Source organism: Phodopus roborovskii, unplaced genomic scaffold (genome assembly GCF_943737965.1).
Source record: "Phodopus roborovskii unplaced genomic scaffold, PHOROB, whole genome shotgun sequence".
NCBI classification, from domain to species: Eukaryota; Metazoa; Chordata; class Mammalia; order Rodentia; family Cricetidae; genus Phodopus; species Phodopus roborovskii.
Window position 1 is genome coordinate 34,912,570 of NW_026126482.1, and position 17,812 is coordinate 34,930,381.

The window sequence follows — 17,812 nt, forward strand, 5'->3', positions numbered from 1 at the left end:
TTTCATGGCCTGGAGATACAGGCAGAGTTTTGGAGGACAGAAAGCCTGGATGTGGGGAGTCACAGGCCCCACGGGCTGTTCTGGCAAAGCCAAGGCCACTGGTAAACATGTTTGCCACTAAGCTTGGTAACTTGAGTTCAATCCCTTTGATTTACATGCTAGAAGTATCTTCACATAGATGCCCTGACAGGCATGCCCCCAACACAGATACATTCTCACATACAAAATAAATCAATGTTAAAAAAAAAAAGAGGGTCTCTCAGACAGCAAAGGTTACTAGGTTGAATTGAATGCACACTAGTTGGTGAGGAGCTGTGGCTTGGTCCTCTCAGTGTTCATCATGACTCTAGCCCTTTGTCACAGGGTGTCTTATCCATTGCCATTGGGAATACTGAATTTAGGCTTGTGTGTGAGAAAAGTACACCAGTATTTGTGCATCAGGGTCAAGGAAGAGTCACAACATTGAGTTTGGGGAGGTGGGGTCTTCCAACTCTACTGCATACTATAACCACCCAGAAGGCTTTAAAATCCCAGTGCAGGGCCCCCTTGGAGACCTCAGGAAGCAGCCGCATTGGGTGCAGCAGAGGCATGGTGACATTAGGCTTCCCTGGAGAGTAGGGCATGCAGCAAGTGGAGACGCCTGAACCCTGCCTGGATGGTGAGAGCAGCGTGAAAAGACTGATAGAGAAGCAGAGGTGGTAATCATTGTTGGAGATGCAGCAGGGAGTGCAGCTAAGCGAGTCTTGGGGCACAGGCCATGGGATACCCCTCCTCAGTTTACCATGGAAAGGGAGACATGGAAAGGGAGCTTTCCAAACAGCTGGCTATTGTTTACCTTTTTAAACCTTCATTGTCATTTCAGAACCCCGAGGGATAAAGGACTTTAAGCCACTAATACCCTGGGTATGTTTTAGAGAATTAAATAACTTCTATATCTAAAACAGCCACACAATAACCATTTTATCCTTTAAGCAAACACAGGCTAGCCTCGCTTCCTCTGCAAACAATGGTGTATTCAACAGCAGCGATAGTACTTATTAATCCCATAGCTATAAGAAAGAAGGTCTCAGAATAAATGGGATTTTCATGGTGGTTATAAGAACCATGAGTCTTCTTTACATGATGAAGATGTATTGTCAAACCAGAGTGCCTTTTTTTCCTGGAGACATTGGCAGGATTAGGCTTAAAGGCTTTTAGAGGAGCATTTTAGACTTTAGAGTGTGACTATAGTAAAGTTTTCTATAACTCTCCCTTCTTCCTGTCCCTCTCCCTCTTCCTCCTCCTCTCCGTGTGTATATGTGTAGATAGGGACTTTGTAGACCACACTGGCTTGGAACTCAATAGGGAGTCCAGGCTGGTTCCAAACTTGTGACAAGCCTCCTGCCTCAACCTCTGAAGGGCTTGGATTACAGCTGTGAGCTACCAGCAAAACTGACTATTTTATGCAGAGTTAAGAAAGGTTTTCCTGTTGGCTGAGGATGGTGGCTCAGTTGATAGACCTAACACTAACAAGGTCCTGGATTTGATCATTAGCACCAAATACATCAGCGGCTGTGTCACAGACCTGTAACGCTGGCATTTGGGAGTGGAGGCAGGAGGAGCAGTTCAAGACCATTTTTAGGGTACGTAGTGAGTTCAAGGCTAACCTGGGATACATGAGACCTTGTCTTTCAAAAAAGGAGAAAGAAAAGAAAAATCGTTGTCATCCTTATCCTCCCAAGTCTACCCAAAAGAAGCAAAAAAGGCACAAACCTTCACAAAATAAAGAGGGGAGGGGCTCTCTGGATATCCCAGAATGAAATAGTGCCAGGTGAGAATAGGACAGCAGGTAATCAGAGGCCACGGAGAGGCTGAGGCATTTGGGTTACACAGCATTCACTGTAGAGGTCAGGTACACTGACTTTGGTGTGTCATCCTCACACTGGCAGTCACGACTGGATTTCTAGAGTTCCTATTTGCCTAAGCTGTCCTTGAACCTGAGGTGATTCTCCTGCCTCAGCCTCTTCAGTGTTGGGGTTACAGGCAAGAGCCACCATTCTCAAATCATAGTGTTGACTCTAAACAGGGCATAGACTGATGAAGTCTTGGAGATAACAAGGGAGAAAAGACCCCGATTCTTGTGCAGAGAGAAAAAGGGGCATGGCAAGATCTGGACACAAGTGATTTCTCCTGTTCTAGGAGGAGTGTGCACATCCAAGGGGAAAGTGGACAAAGCAGGGGACAAGAAACTTCCTTTCAGTTCCCAGGAGAATATCAGAAGTAAGCAAACATATAAAAAAACCAACCAACCAACCAACCAACCAACCAACCAACCAACCAACCAACCAAACTCACCAAGAGACAAGAGGGTCTCCGAGGCCACATTTCTGATTTCTTCAGTGTCAGACTGACACAGTGTCACTAGCATTTTAATGCTTTCGGTGGCCTGCCAGGGAAGACAGATTAGTGTCTGACACTTACACCCAGTCTTCCAGGAGACTAAACAGCTAATTCCTTAAGCTGTAGCCCGCTGAGTCCAAAATTACCCCCATTTTAGAACTCTTGTGCTTGCATTGAAACACCATGTTGTGTGGAATCCTTTTCTTGAGTTGGGATTGGTTTAGAAAAAGGGTTTCTGTTCCCAGAAGGGACTGTATCTTCTGGGAGAAAAGGAATAGAGCAGGGATGTGTCATGCACATCTGGGAATATGCTCAGGTTAAAACAAGTCAGGTAGAGCCCAAATAGACTGCAGCTCTATGTGTCTATCTGTGTGAAGTCTATAGCAGAGACACTCAGCCATGATGAGTCACAGCACACCAGGAGAGTGCCCAAATAAATACTTAACCAATGGGGACATTTTTTGGGGGCAGGGATGGTTGGGTCACTTGACGGTAATTTTCTAACCAAGTAACAAGGAAGACAAAATTTCCCATGGTTGTTTTTCTTCACAGATCATTAACTTTTCCTTTTATGGCATTAATCCCTTGTTTTCATGTCCCCTCAGGTCTGCTCCTTGTCCCATGTGCCCATCTAAGGTTTTAGTAAGCATTAAGGTGTGGCTCTCTCATTCCTTTTCCTGGGTCCCCTCCTAATGTTTTTGTGGTAAATGCAGGTCACACACAAATTCTAGCCCGTCAAAAGACACACTCCCATTGGAAATCTGCAGCCTTTGTTTCCTTGTGTCTGCATTTGGCCCTCTCCTAGCTCACTAATGCCTCCTCTAGCATGTTAGTGACCATTGCTCAGCAGTCCGGTGCATCCAACATACAGCCTGCTGTCCTTGAGTGCCTGAGACTAACGGTGGAGCCTGTTTTTTTTTTTTTTTTTTAAACTTAGCTGTGAACTTTGTAGATAATGGCTTCACGTCATGATATCAAAGTCTGGACATTCCTGCGAACTAATTTCAGGAGAAAGGATCTGAGAACTCAGTGGCGAACTGAGCCTTCAGTGCAGGCTTTATTTTCCGATGCTAATTTATACACCATAAACACTGGGGAAATCACCGTATCAGCTCTTTTGGGGGTTAAGATAATTTCTTACATTGACCCCCAAGTCACATGGCTCTTGTGGGCAGTGCTAAACAGCAATTATTTTCTACTTGGTGATGTTAACAAATCCTGTGTAGTCATTGTTCTTTGGGGAAAAGGTCCTTGATTATGCAGCTCCAAGGATATGAGAGACACTGCTACAAGAGGGGCTTCGAATATGGGAAGAATCTGATCTATCCACATGGCATGACTTCCCTCTAAATTTTCCAGACTCGACTGTTCTAGTGTTGACCAGGGATAGGGTCTCTGAGTCTCCATAGGAGTATGGGCCTTGGAGTTTGAGCAAGGGTGTGGGGCTCTGGTCATGGACAAGGGTGTGAGACTCTGGGCATGGACAGGCTGAGGGGCTTTGATTGTGGACTGCATGGGACTGTGGGGCTCGGGGACTGGGTTTTACCTCCAGGCTCTTTAGGGCCAGGCATGCTGCCTTCTGTAGCTGGAGATTGGTCTTTGTTAGTGCTTCACAATAATAGAGCAACGCCTGAAAGGGAAGGAGAGATGCTGTTAGACATTTTCAACTGTTTGTCATTCAAATAGTATGTAAGACAGGGAACAAAGGAAGGTAATTGGGGTGGGGGAATGTGGGGAGGCATGTGAGGGGACCAGTAGGAAGCATTGGAACTCATGGAAAATGGCTGGGCAGTTGGCAAAGCTACAGAGGCAAATCCCAGAGGACTGTGTGTCCTGAGGATTGCATGCTGTTATTGAGCATAGCTCTGATTGTTGCCTTCATGGTCTCCAAATCCTTCATACTCTATGGGCTGTAGGAAAACTCTCAAAGGCTTTATATATCCTTACTGGGCAGTGTTATTGGTACTTACAATAATAGCTATTGACTTGTTCCAAGCATTGCTGCTGGAGCAGATTAATGAGTCAACTACCATGCTTAGAAAGAATTTAGATTGTTAGTAAAGTTAGGTTAAAGTGTTTTTGCTAATGGCTTTGAGGCAGAAAATTGTGGGGAACAATTTAAAGTTTAGAAAGGCACATAGTTGAGTGAGGGACTCATTGAGGTCAAGAAACAAGAAACAATGGCAGCCTGACTATTGCTGGCTGATGTACCTTTTTTGCTAGGATGGGTTGGTGATTAAAGGTGATAATTAATTCCTTGTACCCATTTCTGCTCTCAGCTTCCTGATATAAAAAACTGTTGATGAGTGGGTATGATCCCTAAAGATTTAAAGTAGAGCTGACTGGTTGCTTTATATATATAAAAGTTTATATTTTTAATAAACTTAATTTGTGGATACTTTAAATTTTTTTGTGAAATTAACTTTTGTGAAATTAATTAAAAATGATTGATCCTTTCTTTGCAATGGCAAAATATAGCCCGCCAGCAAAAGAACTGGCTGAGAAAAATACCTTGTTTGCTTACACTCTGTTAATCTATAACAAGTTGCTTGGGTATGAATGTATATGGGTTCTTGGGACAACTTGTTTTTTCACCCGTAATATGTAATTATGTAAGGGATATGGAAAACATGTTGTTTTTACTTGTATTCATTGGGATATATAAGCTGTAAGGGCAAAAATAAAGACACAGGAGAAAGAAAATACCAGGAAAGATATAGAAAGAAGACATCAGGAAGTAGCTGGAAGGAAGACATCAGGAGAGACAGAAGGAAAACATCAGGGTGGAAGAACAGAACAGAAAAGCAATAGAGTAGAACAAGAAACAGAAAGACCAATAAAATAAAGAACTAAGCTTTGGGCCTCAGAGAAGTCTTCATGTGTCTGTTTGTCTGTCCAGTGGTTCACCTGCTCTGAATTTCCTCTTCACTTTCTCTGACCTGCTGAAGGCTTGCCATTCATTAGCAACCTAAGTGAGATCCCGACATGTTGGAGATGTGTGTGTGTGTGTGTGTGTGTGTGTCTTTTTTTTTTTTTTTTTTTTTTTTTTTACTGTTTTACTCCCTCAGATAGAAAAGTCAATTGAGTGATTAGTTCTCTGACTCTGTGGACCCCCTGCAATTCCTGAGCTGCTAAAGGTTGGTCCTCACGGCAGCAATAGGAGAACATACAATATCTTCTTTCATATGTGATATACAGATTTTAATTTCTAAAAAAAAATCCCCTTTTGTTTTATTTGTATGGGTGCTTTGCCTGTGTGTATATCTGAGCACCATGTGCATTCAGAGACTGCAAAATTGCTGCAAATTTGAGGCCAATCTGGTCTGCATGATGAGTTTCAAGCCAGCATGGCCTACATCAAAAGTTCCAAGCTAGGCACGGTTCTATAGTAAGACTCTGTTTCAAATATTTAAAAGTCCAGGGCTGGAGAGATGACTCAGAGGTTACGAACATGGGTTACTCTTCCAAGGCACCCAGGTTTGGTTCCAAGCACCCACACAACAGTTCACAATTGACTGTAATTTCAGTCCCAAGGGATCCGGTGCCCCCCACCAAAGGACCAGGGAATATCATGAAAAGGGAAACAGATAGGAATGGACGAGTTGGAAGACAGGGAGAAGGCTACAAGATGCTATCTTCAGGGCATGACACAGCTACTGTGTACATGATCTTGCAGCAGCTGGGTGACTGTACTAGGCAGGAACAAGACAGGGCCTGCTGTATGGACTGGCGAGGAGCATGTAGGGACCCTATCTCTTGCCTAATGGTTACTGATGAATTCTGGGGGAGAGTTATTACCTTTAACAGTTTTCTGAATGGTGGATCTACTAGGTTGCAATGGGCATACATATGGCCCTGGTTAAACACAATGGATCAAAGAAAGAAACAATGTGGGAAAGTGACCTGTGGGAGGAGGTAGATATGACAGAGGTGGGAGGAGCTAAGACAAGGTGGGGGTGAGAGTACATAGAATGTATTATATGTGCACTAAGTTATCAAAGAACAAATTTAGCAATAAAAATGAAAAAACAATGTTACCCATTTTTTTTTGTATTCTAAAACTAATAAAAAGTACAAAGATACTAGTTAAAAATATATGTATAAAAATATAAAAAATTACTACCTGAGATAAACTATAGCATGGCCTTTCACAGTGTTCAGGGTAAGGGAAAAAATATCACAAATTCTCACAAGTTTATTCAGAGTTAATTGGTGTATTTTACCCGATTGTAGATTCAGGGTTGGAAGATATGAAATAATAATTATAGATTTTAGTTTAGGGATCAGTTTTTTTTCCCTTTGTTGGTTTTTATTTTAAAACCATACTACTTTTGCTTTTAATTTTAAAAATTAGGTGCATCTCTAGAGTGGAGGTCAAAAACCGAAGGCAAGGTGTGATGCTCAGATCCACCTCCAGGGTTCCCACCTCCTCACACACCCACCACTTCTACGGATTGGGAAGCTCTGAACTCTTCCTTCACAGTCATTTTGAGATATATCAGAAATTGTTGTGATGCTAGCAGCCTTAGTAACAATTTGGTAGCTCCATTCCAGGCCCACCCTGAATTCTCAGCAATCCTCCAGAGTGCCAGGATTAGAGCCCAGTTGTATGTTAACGGTAAATGACAGTTAAGCCTGTCAGTTAAGCTTGATATTCATGACTTAGCATCCTACCTTTTCTCTGAAGTGCTCGTTTTTGGAGGCTGCTGCCAAGTAGAGTGTCACAGCCTCACTGACCTCATTATCATCTCTGGTGAGCAGCAGAGCTAGGGTCCTGAGGACTTCCTGTTGGGCAGGGAGGTTGCTGGGGGTGAAGTTGCTCATAGTCTGTAGAAGTTTCTCATCTCTCAGTGACTGCAGAGTCTGCACCATGGCAACTGGAAGGTGAGGAACCAGAGCTCATGTTCTGATAGTACAGTGGCATGTTTGTGGAGAATGCAAGCATTTCATTTATGTTTTCAGTAAAAACATATGCATAACAGACCCAAGTGTACATAAAAACATAGTCTATGATAGTGAGAAAAGGTCAATAATTTAAATAATTATGATGAGATGAGGGCAAATTGTAGAAAAAAAATATAAAGTTGAATTTCTACCTTAAAATGGTGGCAAAAATATATAGCTTTCTTTTTATGAGAACTCATATAGCCAAGACCTGCCTTGAACTTTCCATGCAGTAAAGGATAACCTGATACTCCTGCCTCTTACTCCCAAATGCTGTGGTTATAGGCCTTCATCACCCAGTACCACACAGATGATATTAAACAGTCAAATGTAAAAATATACAATGGAGAAAATAAAAAGAAACATTATCTTCCACCTTCTTAATATTCATAGTAAACACTGTCTTTCAGTTAAAACCATATGCCAAAAACCTAATCCTAGGTGAATGGTCAGGACTGGAAGGGGAATGCCACTTAGTTGATAGGAATCTAGAGATAATATGAACTATTTTTGAGTTCCACTGGGACAAACTGACCATGTTCTGTGAATATGGAGTGGAGTCTAACCCCTAACTAGATATCCAGCAAGGATATCTCTTGGTCTCTAAAACATAACAATGAGACTGTGTCTATTCAGTAACATGGGAAACAGACAGGAAAGAAAAAAGCCAAAAGTCCAAATATAAGGGCAATAGAAAACCAATAAAATGCTTTAAAATATTGATATTTAACAGCACGAAGTTAAAAACAAGATATGATACTTTATAAGGAATAATCACATTGGGGACATTAGCTCAGAGTGCAGTGCTTGTCTGGTATGGGGGGTCCTGGGTTTAATCCCCTACTACTGCAAAAACAAACAAGCACACAAAAAAACAAAAAACTCCAGTCTAAGAAAGATACAATTTTGAAATCTAAAACCATGCATGTTCAAATGAAAAATTAAAGTGTAAAAGTAGGGGAAAGAGAGTTGAATATGTATTTTCTATTTTCCAAACTTTCTGTAATGTAAAAACTATTCACTTTATAATAAAAGGAAAAAAAGACATTTAAAACTAAGGGAAGGAATAAGGGAAGGTTTGGGATTGTAGCCCAGTTGGTAGAGCCTTGCACATACAAAGTGAATGGGTTCAGTCTCCAATATCACATAAACTGGGCATGATGGCATACACCTGTAATCTTAGAACCTGGGAGATAGAGGCAGGAGGGTCAGAAGTTCAAGATCATCCCTGGCTACATAGTAAGATTGAGGCCAGTCTGGGCTAGAGACCTTATCTAAAACAAAAATAAACAAAAACAAGGGCTGGAAAGATGACTCAGCCTTAGGAACACAAATTGCTTTTGCATAGAATCAGAGAATTTCATTCTCAGCATCCAGGTGGAAAGGCTCACACCCTTTAAAACACCAGCTTTGGGGGTACAAAGCCCTATTCTGGTCTCTGTGGGCACTGCACACACATGCACAAACTCACAGACGACACATACATGCATAATTTAAGAAAAAAAAGTTTAAACAAAACAAAGATAAAATCAACCAATCAACCAAACAAACCCAAGCAAAAAACAATGGAAAACAGAGATGGCTTAAAAATTAAGAGCACTGGCTGTTCTTCCAGAGGTTCTGAGTTCAATTCCCAACAACCACATGATTGCTCACAACCATTTGTAATGAGATCTAGTGCCCTCTTCTGATGTGCAGGCACACATGCAGGCAAAACACTGTATACGTAACAAATAAATTAATTAATTAAAAAAAAATAACTAAAAAACCTAAACCAAACAAAAAAGGAAAACCAAAAAAAAAAAAAAAAAAAAAAAAAAACAACCACAAAATTTCCCAAAGGTTAAAAAGTCCCCCAACCCACTGTCATCCCTCAATCCTACTGCTGAATGGGTGAGTTGTGTCAAGGTCTATCACTAAGAGTTGGAACTATGAACTGCCACACTAAGCCCTGAGTAATTCATATATATGACTAGAAAACTGATCTACCCTTGGCAAGCCTAGTATCACATGTATACCATGAGGCATTTCATCTGTAAGACAGAGTCTCCCTGACCTGGTCTTTTGTGCCAGGCATATCACCTGCAAGGCTTTCTCTAGAGCACATGTGTCCCATGCTGGGCAGAAATGTCTCCTTCACAATGCCAAACAACATTGATGCAGGATTTAATGTTCTGGAAAGAGCAGAACTAACCTGGATCTGAGCCAGACAAGTTGCTGCTCTGTGGTGCTGTACCAGACGCTGCCTGGTCCCAGAGAACACACTATTCCTCCTGTCCCTTTAGCCTGGATTGAGCATAGATCTGAGAGCCAGAAACTAGCCCCTGCCCAATATCTTCTGGTTTCCTGAAGAGAGTGGTCCTCCAATTCAAATACGATATATACAATATTTGAAGTGCCGTGTGAAAGGGTTGGACTAAGCTTGCCACACCCCTAGTCAACCCTTTCACCTTCCTTAAAGGGGCAGCCTATCGTACTTTCTATCTTTTCTCAATTCCCTTCCCACTGTCTTACTCCAGTTTTCACGTGGAATCCATTTCTGTCTGTTCCGAATAAGAATCCTACCACAAAGGCAATCTGAAATAGCACTGCAAATAGGCTGAGCAAGGAAGGAAGGAACAGCAATGAGATCTCAAGTCACCTGCCAATTTCCTGTTTAGCTAACCCCTGCTGGGGACCAGTGTGCTTAGTGAGATCCTGTTCCAATACCAGGAAGTTTACTAAAGTTAAAGGTCCAGAAGTCACTGAAAAGGCAAGCTCTACTACCATGGAGGTCATCCTGAGTAACAAGACCAGAGATGATGCCAGACCGAGACACTACTACATCATGACAGGAGACCACATCCTACCTTGCCTGGCCAGCTGGCTCAGGTAAGTCTCCAGGTCACTCACACCATGGCTGGTAAAGAAGCTGTAATACTGGAACACAGTGATGACTTCCGAGGAGAGGCTGGAGGGAAGAAGAGGCTCAGAGCGGTCCAGGATTTGGGACACCAGGGTTCTAAACACTGGGAAATAAAAGACAAAGTGACTTAAGGAACATGGCCATTTACTCATCCTTCCATCCATCCATTCACTCAGCCCTTCATCTATCGTTTATCATGGTATTTCATGATGAATGTGATAAACACTACACTATGGAAAATGTGACTATCATAGTACTTGTATGCTCATTTGTTCATCATGGTACTAATATTCCTTAACTTTTTTTTATCATGGTACTTACATTCATCTTTAACATGGAGCTTGTTATTTATGCACTTACTTAAGCTATTTACTATTATTTATTTTTATGTGTATGGGTGCCTTGCTGGCATATATATCTGTGTACTATGTGTGTGCTCAGTGCCCAAGGAGGCCAGGAGAGGAAATTAGATACTCTGGGATTGGAGTTACAGACAGTTGTGAGCTGTCATGTATATACTGGGAATTGAACCGAGGTCCTATGGAAGAAAAACAAGTGATTTTAACTGCTGAGCTGGCGCTCTAGCCTCATTTACCTTTTATTATGGTGCTCACATTCATTCATTCATTTATTTCCTTACCTTTTATCACATTTTTATTATGATATTTATATTCACTAATTTATTCACTCACCTTTTATCATAGTAGTATGGGAAAGTGCTTAAAGTGAGCTAACCTTCAGTGTACAGCCAGATAGGTGGCTTCCCCATTTTCCAGACTCACATGATACCCTGCAAGTCAGGATGTAGAAGATGACCAGCATCCCTTCAGCTATTCTTGGGGCCCTTCCTGTTGGGAGCTACTCAGCCTTTCCAAGAGGAAACAAATAACTTGAATTCCATTTTTGTTTTTGTTTCTGAGGCATCACGTAGCCCAGGCTGATGTCCAGTTTGCCATGTACCCAAGGCTAGCCTTATCTCCCGATCTTCCTGCCTCATCTCCCAAGTGTTACAATTATAGATGTTCGTCATCATGCCTGGCTTTGTAACTTGAGTTTTATCAACATAAGTGAGCTTTCCCTGCTCTTGAACTTTCATGCCAACAAAATACACAGTTTGTACTTTTCATGCCTGGTTTATTTTACTCAACATAGACTCTATGAGACTCACCCATACTATAGCCTGTAATAGCAATCGAGTCTCTGATATCATTGATCTGTGTTATCATTGTGTTAGAGTATCTCCATTTTCACATAGCATTTGAGTGGTCACCGAATTCTGGCTGTTGTGACTAAAGCTGTGACTCTTCTTACACAGACAGGAGTGCTTAGAGAAAACCATTCCTCTTCATGTATTTAAGAGTAGAAATACTGGCTCATACTGTAGTCACAGACTAGGATTCCATAGAAACATCCTAGTCTTCAAAAGTCACTGTACCATCTGACACTTTTACATTGGAGGCACTTCATGGAAAAAAGCTTACTGTTGGCCCTCTTTGCCTATGGCTCCTACATCTATGAATCTAAGCAACTGGAGACCAAGAACACCCAGGGAAAAGCACATCTATATTGAACATGGAGGGACTTCTAAACCCAGTCACTCCCCAAACGATGTAATCTATCAACCATTTACTTGGTGTTTACCTAACCAAGTATTATAAGCCATCTGGGGTACAGAGGAGGAAGCATGGAGGTTATATACCCAGACTGGTATAAGCAAGGGATGTAAGCAAACACAAGCTCAGTCATGCATGGCAGGTTCCAGAACCATTCATTCACCCACAGACACCAAATGACAAGTGTACAAACATGAGTAACAATATAGACATAGAAGACATGGACATTGTGGATCGAGTATGAAATGTCTCCCACAGGCTCAAGTGTTACTTGCTCCTCAGCTGGTGGTGCTGTTTGGGGAGGCTATGGAAACATTGGAATCAGGTGGTGCTGTTTGGGAGACTATGGAAGCACTGGAATCAGCTGGTTAACTGGCTGACATGGCCTGGGGTGAGCCTTTGGGGTGGGGAGCTCTCACCACCTTGGACCAACCTGCTTCTGCGGCAATTTCTTCCCTGCCAGGATGGACTGTATCTCCTGAAATGTGATCAAAATATGCCTCTCCTTCTTAAGCAGTTTCTGCCTAGTGTTTTGTCACAGCAGAAAAAAAAAAAAATGCCACCGTTGGCATCCTGCATGTTTGGCACCTTTTTTTTTTCTTTTCTAATAGTCTAGATGTCTAGCTCATCTTTTCCTAGGAGAGCATGCATTTCTTTTTCAAGACTGGTCTTTTTATGTGCCCCTCACCACTCAGGTTATGGAGGAGGAGTCTGTTTGTACCTGGTTCTGCCAGTCCTGGGTATTCCTTATTGATTGTTCTGGCGAAGCTGGCCTCCAGCTGTTTGATCACTCTGTCAGCTGAGCTGTGGTAGACCCCAATTGGGCTGCAGCATTTGGTCCAGAAAGACAGTAAAGATAGCTTTTTGTGGAATTCTGGTATGGCTGGAAAAGAATAGGATGTTGATGAAAAGATGAAGGTGGCTACGTGGGTGGGGTGGGCAAGGTGTCCCCAAGAATAATTTAGCTTTTCTTTTGTGTTTTGTTTTGTTTTCTCTGTGAAACAATCCTGGCTATCCTGGAACTCATTCTGCAGACCAGGTTGGCCTTGAGCTGACAGAGATCGGCCTGCCTCTGCCTCACGAGTGATGGCATTAAAGGCATGCACTACCACCGCCTGGCTTTCTCTTTTGTGTTTGTCACAGATTGTACTTTTATTTTTAAATACTTTAATTAATGTAATTAATTAATTGTCTCAGACTAGGTCTCATGTAACCCATTTTGGCCCTCAAACAAAGGATAACCTTGAACTCCCAATCTTCTTGTCTACCAGCAGGCAGTTTTCCTTTCCTTCTTTCCTTCTGTAAACATTTGAGTGTGTGTGTGTGTGTATTTGTGTGTCTGTTTGTGTGTGTATGTTACTGGGGATTGATCCTAGGAGCCCATAAATGCTCTACTACTGAGTTGTATCTCCAGCCATCATTTTCCTATTGATTTTGAAATATGGTTTTGCCCAGGCTAACTTTAACCTCCCTCTATAGCACAAGTTGGCCTTGAATTGGCCATCCTCCTGCCTCAGTCTCCCAAGTAGATAAGAACAGATATATCACCACAGTCATTAAGACTGTAGTTTTCAGTTGGAACTACTACAAGACTCTTGGGGATTGGTAGGTGGTCCTCCCTGGCTAGCAAAGAGAACACAGTGAATGCTTAGTTGTTTGCTCTTAAGGACAGAAGGCTGCTCTTCCCTTGGGAGACCACACTTAATGCCTGTGATCAGCATGACCAGGATCATCAGGATCAGTGATTTCAGGGGAAGCCCTCAGAGGGCCTGGAACAAAGCAGGGTTTGCTGGAGGAGCCTCCCCCCCCCCGCCCCCCCAGGTTTTAGGCCAGACTGAGCAAACAGCACAGCAGCAGGGGTATGTGCTCACAGTCATACTTGTGGATGACCATGATCAGGAAGAGCCTGGGACACAGGCCATTTGCAGCCTGAGTGTCCGCCAGTCTCACACCTTTTGGACATCTGCCAAGTTCATGTACTTATAGCAGAAAGAGACAGAGCTTTAGGCTCTGTGGCAGATTACCCAGAAGTCTGTATTTCCATTATACGTGATGCGAAAAAGACGAGCCCGAGCCCTTGCCTTTATCAAGGAGCCCAGTGGTCAGATCACAAAAAGGCAAGGACATCTTCCCCATGCCAAGTTCTGCTTTTGGAACTGAGGAATAGTACAATTGGTAAAATGCTTGCCTTGAAAGCACAAGGACCTGCGTTTGAGCCCCAGAACAATTAGAAAACTTGTGACATAGTACTTGTAACTTTAGTGCTGGGGAGGTGGGTCAGAAGGATCCTTGCAGCTTGCTTGCTGGCCAGCTAGCCTAGTCTACTTGGTGAGTTCCAGGCCAGTGAGAGATCCTGTTTCAAAAACCTAAAGAATGATACCCGGGGGGCTCAGAGGTTAAGAACACTGGCAGCTCTTCCAGAGATTCAGAGTTCAATTTCCAGCAATCACATGGTGGCTCACATCCATTTATAATGAGATCTGATGCTCTCTTCTGGCTTGCAAGAATACATGCATGCAGAACCCTAAATAAACAGTCAGCGAGAAAGAGAGAGACTCTGATATCTGAAGTTGATCTCTGGTCTTCATACACATCGCACCCTCCCCTAAAGTGCAGCTTCACACACTCTTAGAGCCAGACTGCTCTCTAGATCACGGAGTCCATGCAGCCTCTCTTCCACAGCAGTGTGTGGAAACACCTCCTGTGCAACAGCGTCCACGAGTTAGAACAATTCGGATTACCTGTTCTAAAGGCAATCTTGGCAATAGAAAATGTCTGAGAAGCTCTGTCTGGAGGTGGGTGCCTTTTCTGTGTGTGAGTTTTTTTTTTTTTTTTTTTTTTTTTTTTTTTTGTTTGTTTGTTTTTGTCTGCTGAGTCCAGGGAGCAGGGTGTGCTTTGGTTCCAGAGACAGCCTGCAGGTGGCGCGCTTACCTTCCACCACAGAGGTGATGTTCCCGAGGTTTTCGTCGCTCACAGCTGCCAGCTTCTCCATCACCAGCACCTGCCTTGATAGCTTCTCCAGGAGACTTCTTGCCACAAAGGGGATTTTGCTGGAGAAGATGATTTGCTGACAAGACAAATAAAAGCCTTTTCGATGATGTTGAGGGCAGTGACCTAGCTCTCCGCGCCCTTCCTGAAGCAGTTGCGCAGGCTCACCTCTGCAACACTTTTGTCCCAGCCTGACAGTGTTCCTCATTCTCTGCCAGTTCATGACATCATATCTGTTTTTGTTACTTTTAACCCCTTTCACATATGTATATGTTCAGGAATTTTCTCACTGGCAGAACTTCAAGTTATTGTGAGTTTTCCACTCTCTTCCCTTTCATTTTTTTTAGACAGGGCCTACCATGTGTTTCAGACTAGCCTGGAACTTTTAGCTCGAGCTGTCCCATGCCTTAGCTTCCCAAGTGCTGGGACTTTTGGTATAAACTCTGCACCCAGCTCTGCCCTTGCTTCTGTGTAAATCTCAGTTTCTTTGAAGATAGCAGGGGGTTAGGGTGATGGATAAGCAGAAAAAGATTTGCTTTACAAATGGCATGGCTTTATTCCCCTGTTTCCAAATGGAAAATTCAGAGCATATTATACAGTCATTCTTGTAGTCAGAACTATCCTCGTGCAACCCAAGAGTACTGTCTATGTACCTGGCACTACTCTGAGCTCTACATGTATTAGCTCACATAACTTCTCACAATGACCTAATGAGGAGACTCCTATTGACATCTCCATTTTGGTGACAGAAAACTGTGTGACTGAGGCAAACCGAGGTTAAGTGACTGGCCTACGGCCACATAACCAGGCATTGGTTTCACTTGGGTGCAGGGTACAAGGAGAAGAAGGGCGGAGACAGGAATGACCTAAGTGACTTGTTTGATGACTCTGCTCCTTCTCTGTCCCTTGGGGACCTGCTCAGGTTACCTGGTAGGCAGAGATGGCAGGCATGGCTCATGGGTGAGGATGACACTGCCATGCCATGCTGTCTAGAGCATTTGAACCCTAAAGTAAATGGCATTCTCTAACCCTAGAGTCGAGCAGTTAGTCATGTGTGTTTGGGCACACCTGTGATCCCAATATGTGGGAAGCATGACACTCATGTCAAGGACAGCCTCAGCTACACGGTAAGTTTAAAGGTTGCCTGGGCTATGAAACAAAATGAAATGAAAGTCTAGTGATTACACACTAATGTCTTCCTTTTGAGCAAGTACAGGACACACACCTCATTCTGAAGTAGAGCTGCAATGGACTCACAGAACGCCCATTCTTAACCCTCCCCAATCATACACCGAGGGATAAGGAAACACCCTGATTATGGAGTGATAGCAAATTCTCACTCCTTCAGACCACGTCCTTTTTTTTGTCTTTTGAGATTATAATTACATTATTTTCCCTTTCCTTTCCTCTTTCCAAACATTCCAACACACCCCTCCTTTCTCTCAGATTCATGGCCTCTCTTTTCATCAGTTACACACACACACACACACACACACACGCATATGTAAATATATATTTCTAAGTACAACCTGTATTGCCTGTATAATATTGCTTGTATGTATGCATATTTTCAGTCATTGATTTTCTAGTGCAGATCTGCTCCACAAGAGAGTTGGATTGTCCCTCATGGCCCTGCCAGAGAGGACCAGTGCACTGACTGCTGCGTGCCCATCAACCTTTGGGAAAACACTTTACCCCCTCCATGGAAGAGACTTTTCCTAGGGTTCATAAGAGCAACTTCACCTCTCAAAGGCTGGTTGGTGGTTTGCCTAGCACATTATCAGAGTTGGAGAAGATAATTATAGAACGGAAAGAATCTTATTCAGGTAAATAACGGCAGCTGGTAAACAGTGACTAGTTAGAAGGAAACGGAAATCTTTTGTTTCCTTTTCTGAGACAGGTTCTGACTCTGTAGTCCAGGCTGGCCTTAAACTTGCAGCAATCCTCCTGTCTCAGCATCCCAAGCGTTGGGATGGCAGGCATGAGCACTACATCTGTTTTTTTTTTTTTTTTTTTTTTTTTTTTTTTTTACTAAGCAGGGAAAACACAGCCTCTGGGAGGCTGGTTGTCGTTGTTACAGCTAGAGCTTCAACACTCAACAGATCTCCAAACAGGGCTCAGGTCTTCCAGACGCCAGGGTTTTGCCAGCCAGCCCGTTTCCCATGGTACACACACATCACCTCCAGGGTTCAGTCTCTCCATCAGGTGGTCCCTTTCTTTTCATTGAGGCAGTGTCTTGCTGTGTAGCCCAGGTTTGTTTTGAACTCTGGATCTTCCTGCATCCATCCTCTGAGTGCCGGGATTACAGGCCTGTACTACTATGCTCACATAGTGTCTTTCTTTGTGGTGGAAAATCATATCCTTCTATATTTCCCATAAATGTGTGGCCAGTGCTGCCCAGCTCCCAGCCTTCCCCCACTCCTCCCTCTCCCTGCCATTTGGTTTTGGCTGGCTTAGGGAGCCAGCCCTCTTCCTTCTGCGGCCTGTCTGACTGGCTGGTTTCTGTGAAGCTGTGATGACAATTGCTTCTGTGTTCTCATCCTGTTACACACACACACACACACACACACACACACACACACACACACAAGCAATCTGGGAGAAGATCAAGGCAGTGAGAAAACAAGCAGCCGGGCAAGGAGAAAACATTTCAATCCAGGCCTTTGGGAAAGTGTCCTGTCCAGGGCAGCTGGAAGCCTTCAAGGCTTTGGGACTGTAATACCTCAGGTGGTAAACATTTCAATTCCCATTGAAATGGGAAATGAGAAGAAGGTTCTATGGTGTTCCAGTGTGAGGAGATGACCTGGAGGGGCTTTCCTTCCCATTGCTCATAAGAATTACTGGTCGGAGCCAGCCTGTAATCCTAGCTCTTGGGAGGTGGCTGTAGGATGATTAGGAGTTCAAGATTAGCCTCAGCTACATAGTCGGTTTGAGGACAGCCTGACATTTATAAGACCCTATTTTAAAGAAAAAGAAACTTTCT

The 17,812-nt window shown here is 43.2% G+C and overlaps 1 protein-coding gene across 4 annotated transcripts in view; it reads right to left on the reverse strand.

Moving 5' to 3' along the window:
* The window catches only part of Ripor2 (RHO family interacting cell polarization regulator 2), a 213,504-nt gene that overhangs the window by 4,332 nt on the left and 191,360 nt on the right, over positions 1-17,812 (reverse strand). For all 4 annotated transcript variants that reach the window (XM_051194519.1, XM_051194521.1, XM_051194520.1 and 1 more), the window contains 6 exons: positions 14,773-14,908; positions 12,563-12,724; positions 10,173-10,331; positions 7,054-7,256; positions 3,926-4,009; positions 2,335-2,425 (listed from right to left, as the gene is read on the reverse strand). In XM_051194519.1, the coding sequence (XP_051050476.1) occupies positions 2,335-2,425; positions 3,926-4,009; positions 7,054-7,256; positions 10,173-10,331; positions 12,563-12,724; positions 14,773-14,908 (835 nt within the window). The remainder of the gene's footprint in view (positions 1-2,334; positions 2,426-3,925; positions 4,010-7,053; positions 7,257-10,172; positions 10,332-12,562; positions 12,725-14,772; positions 14,909-17,812) is intronic.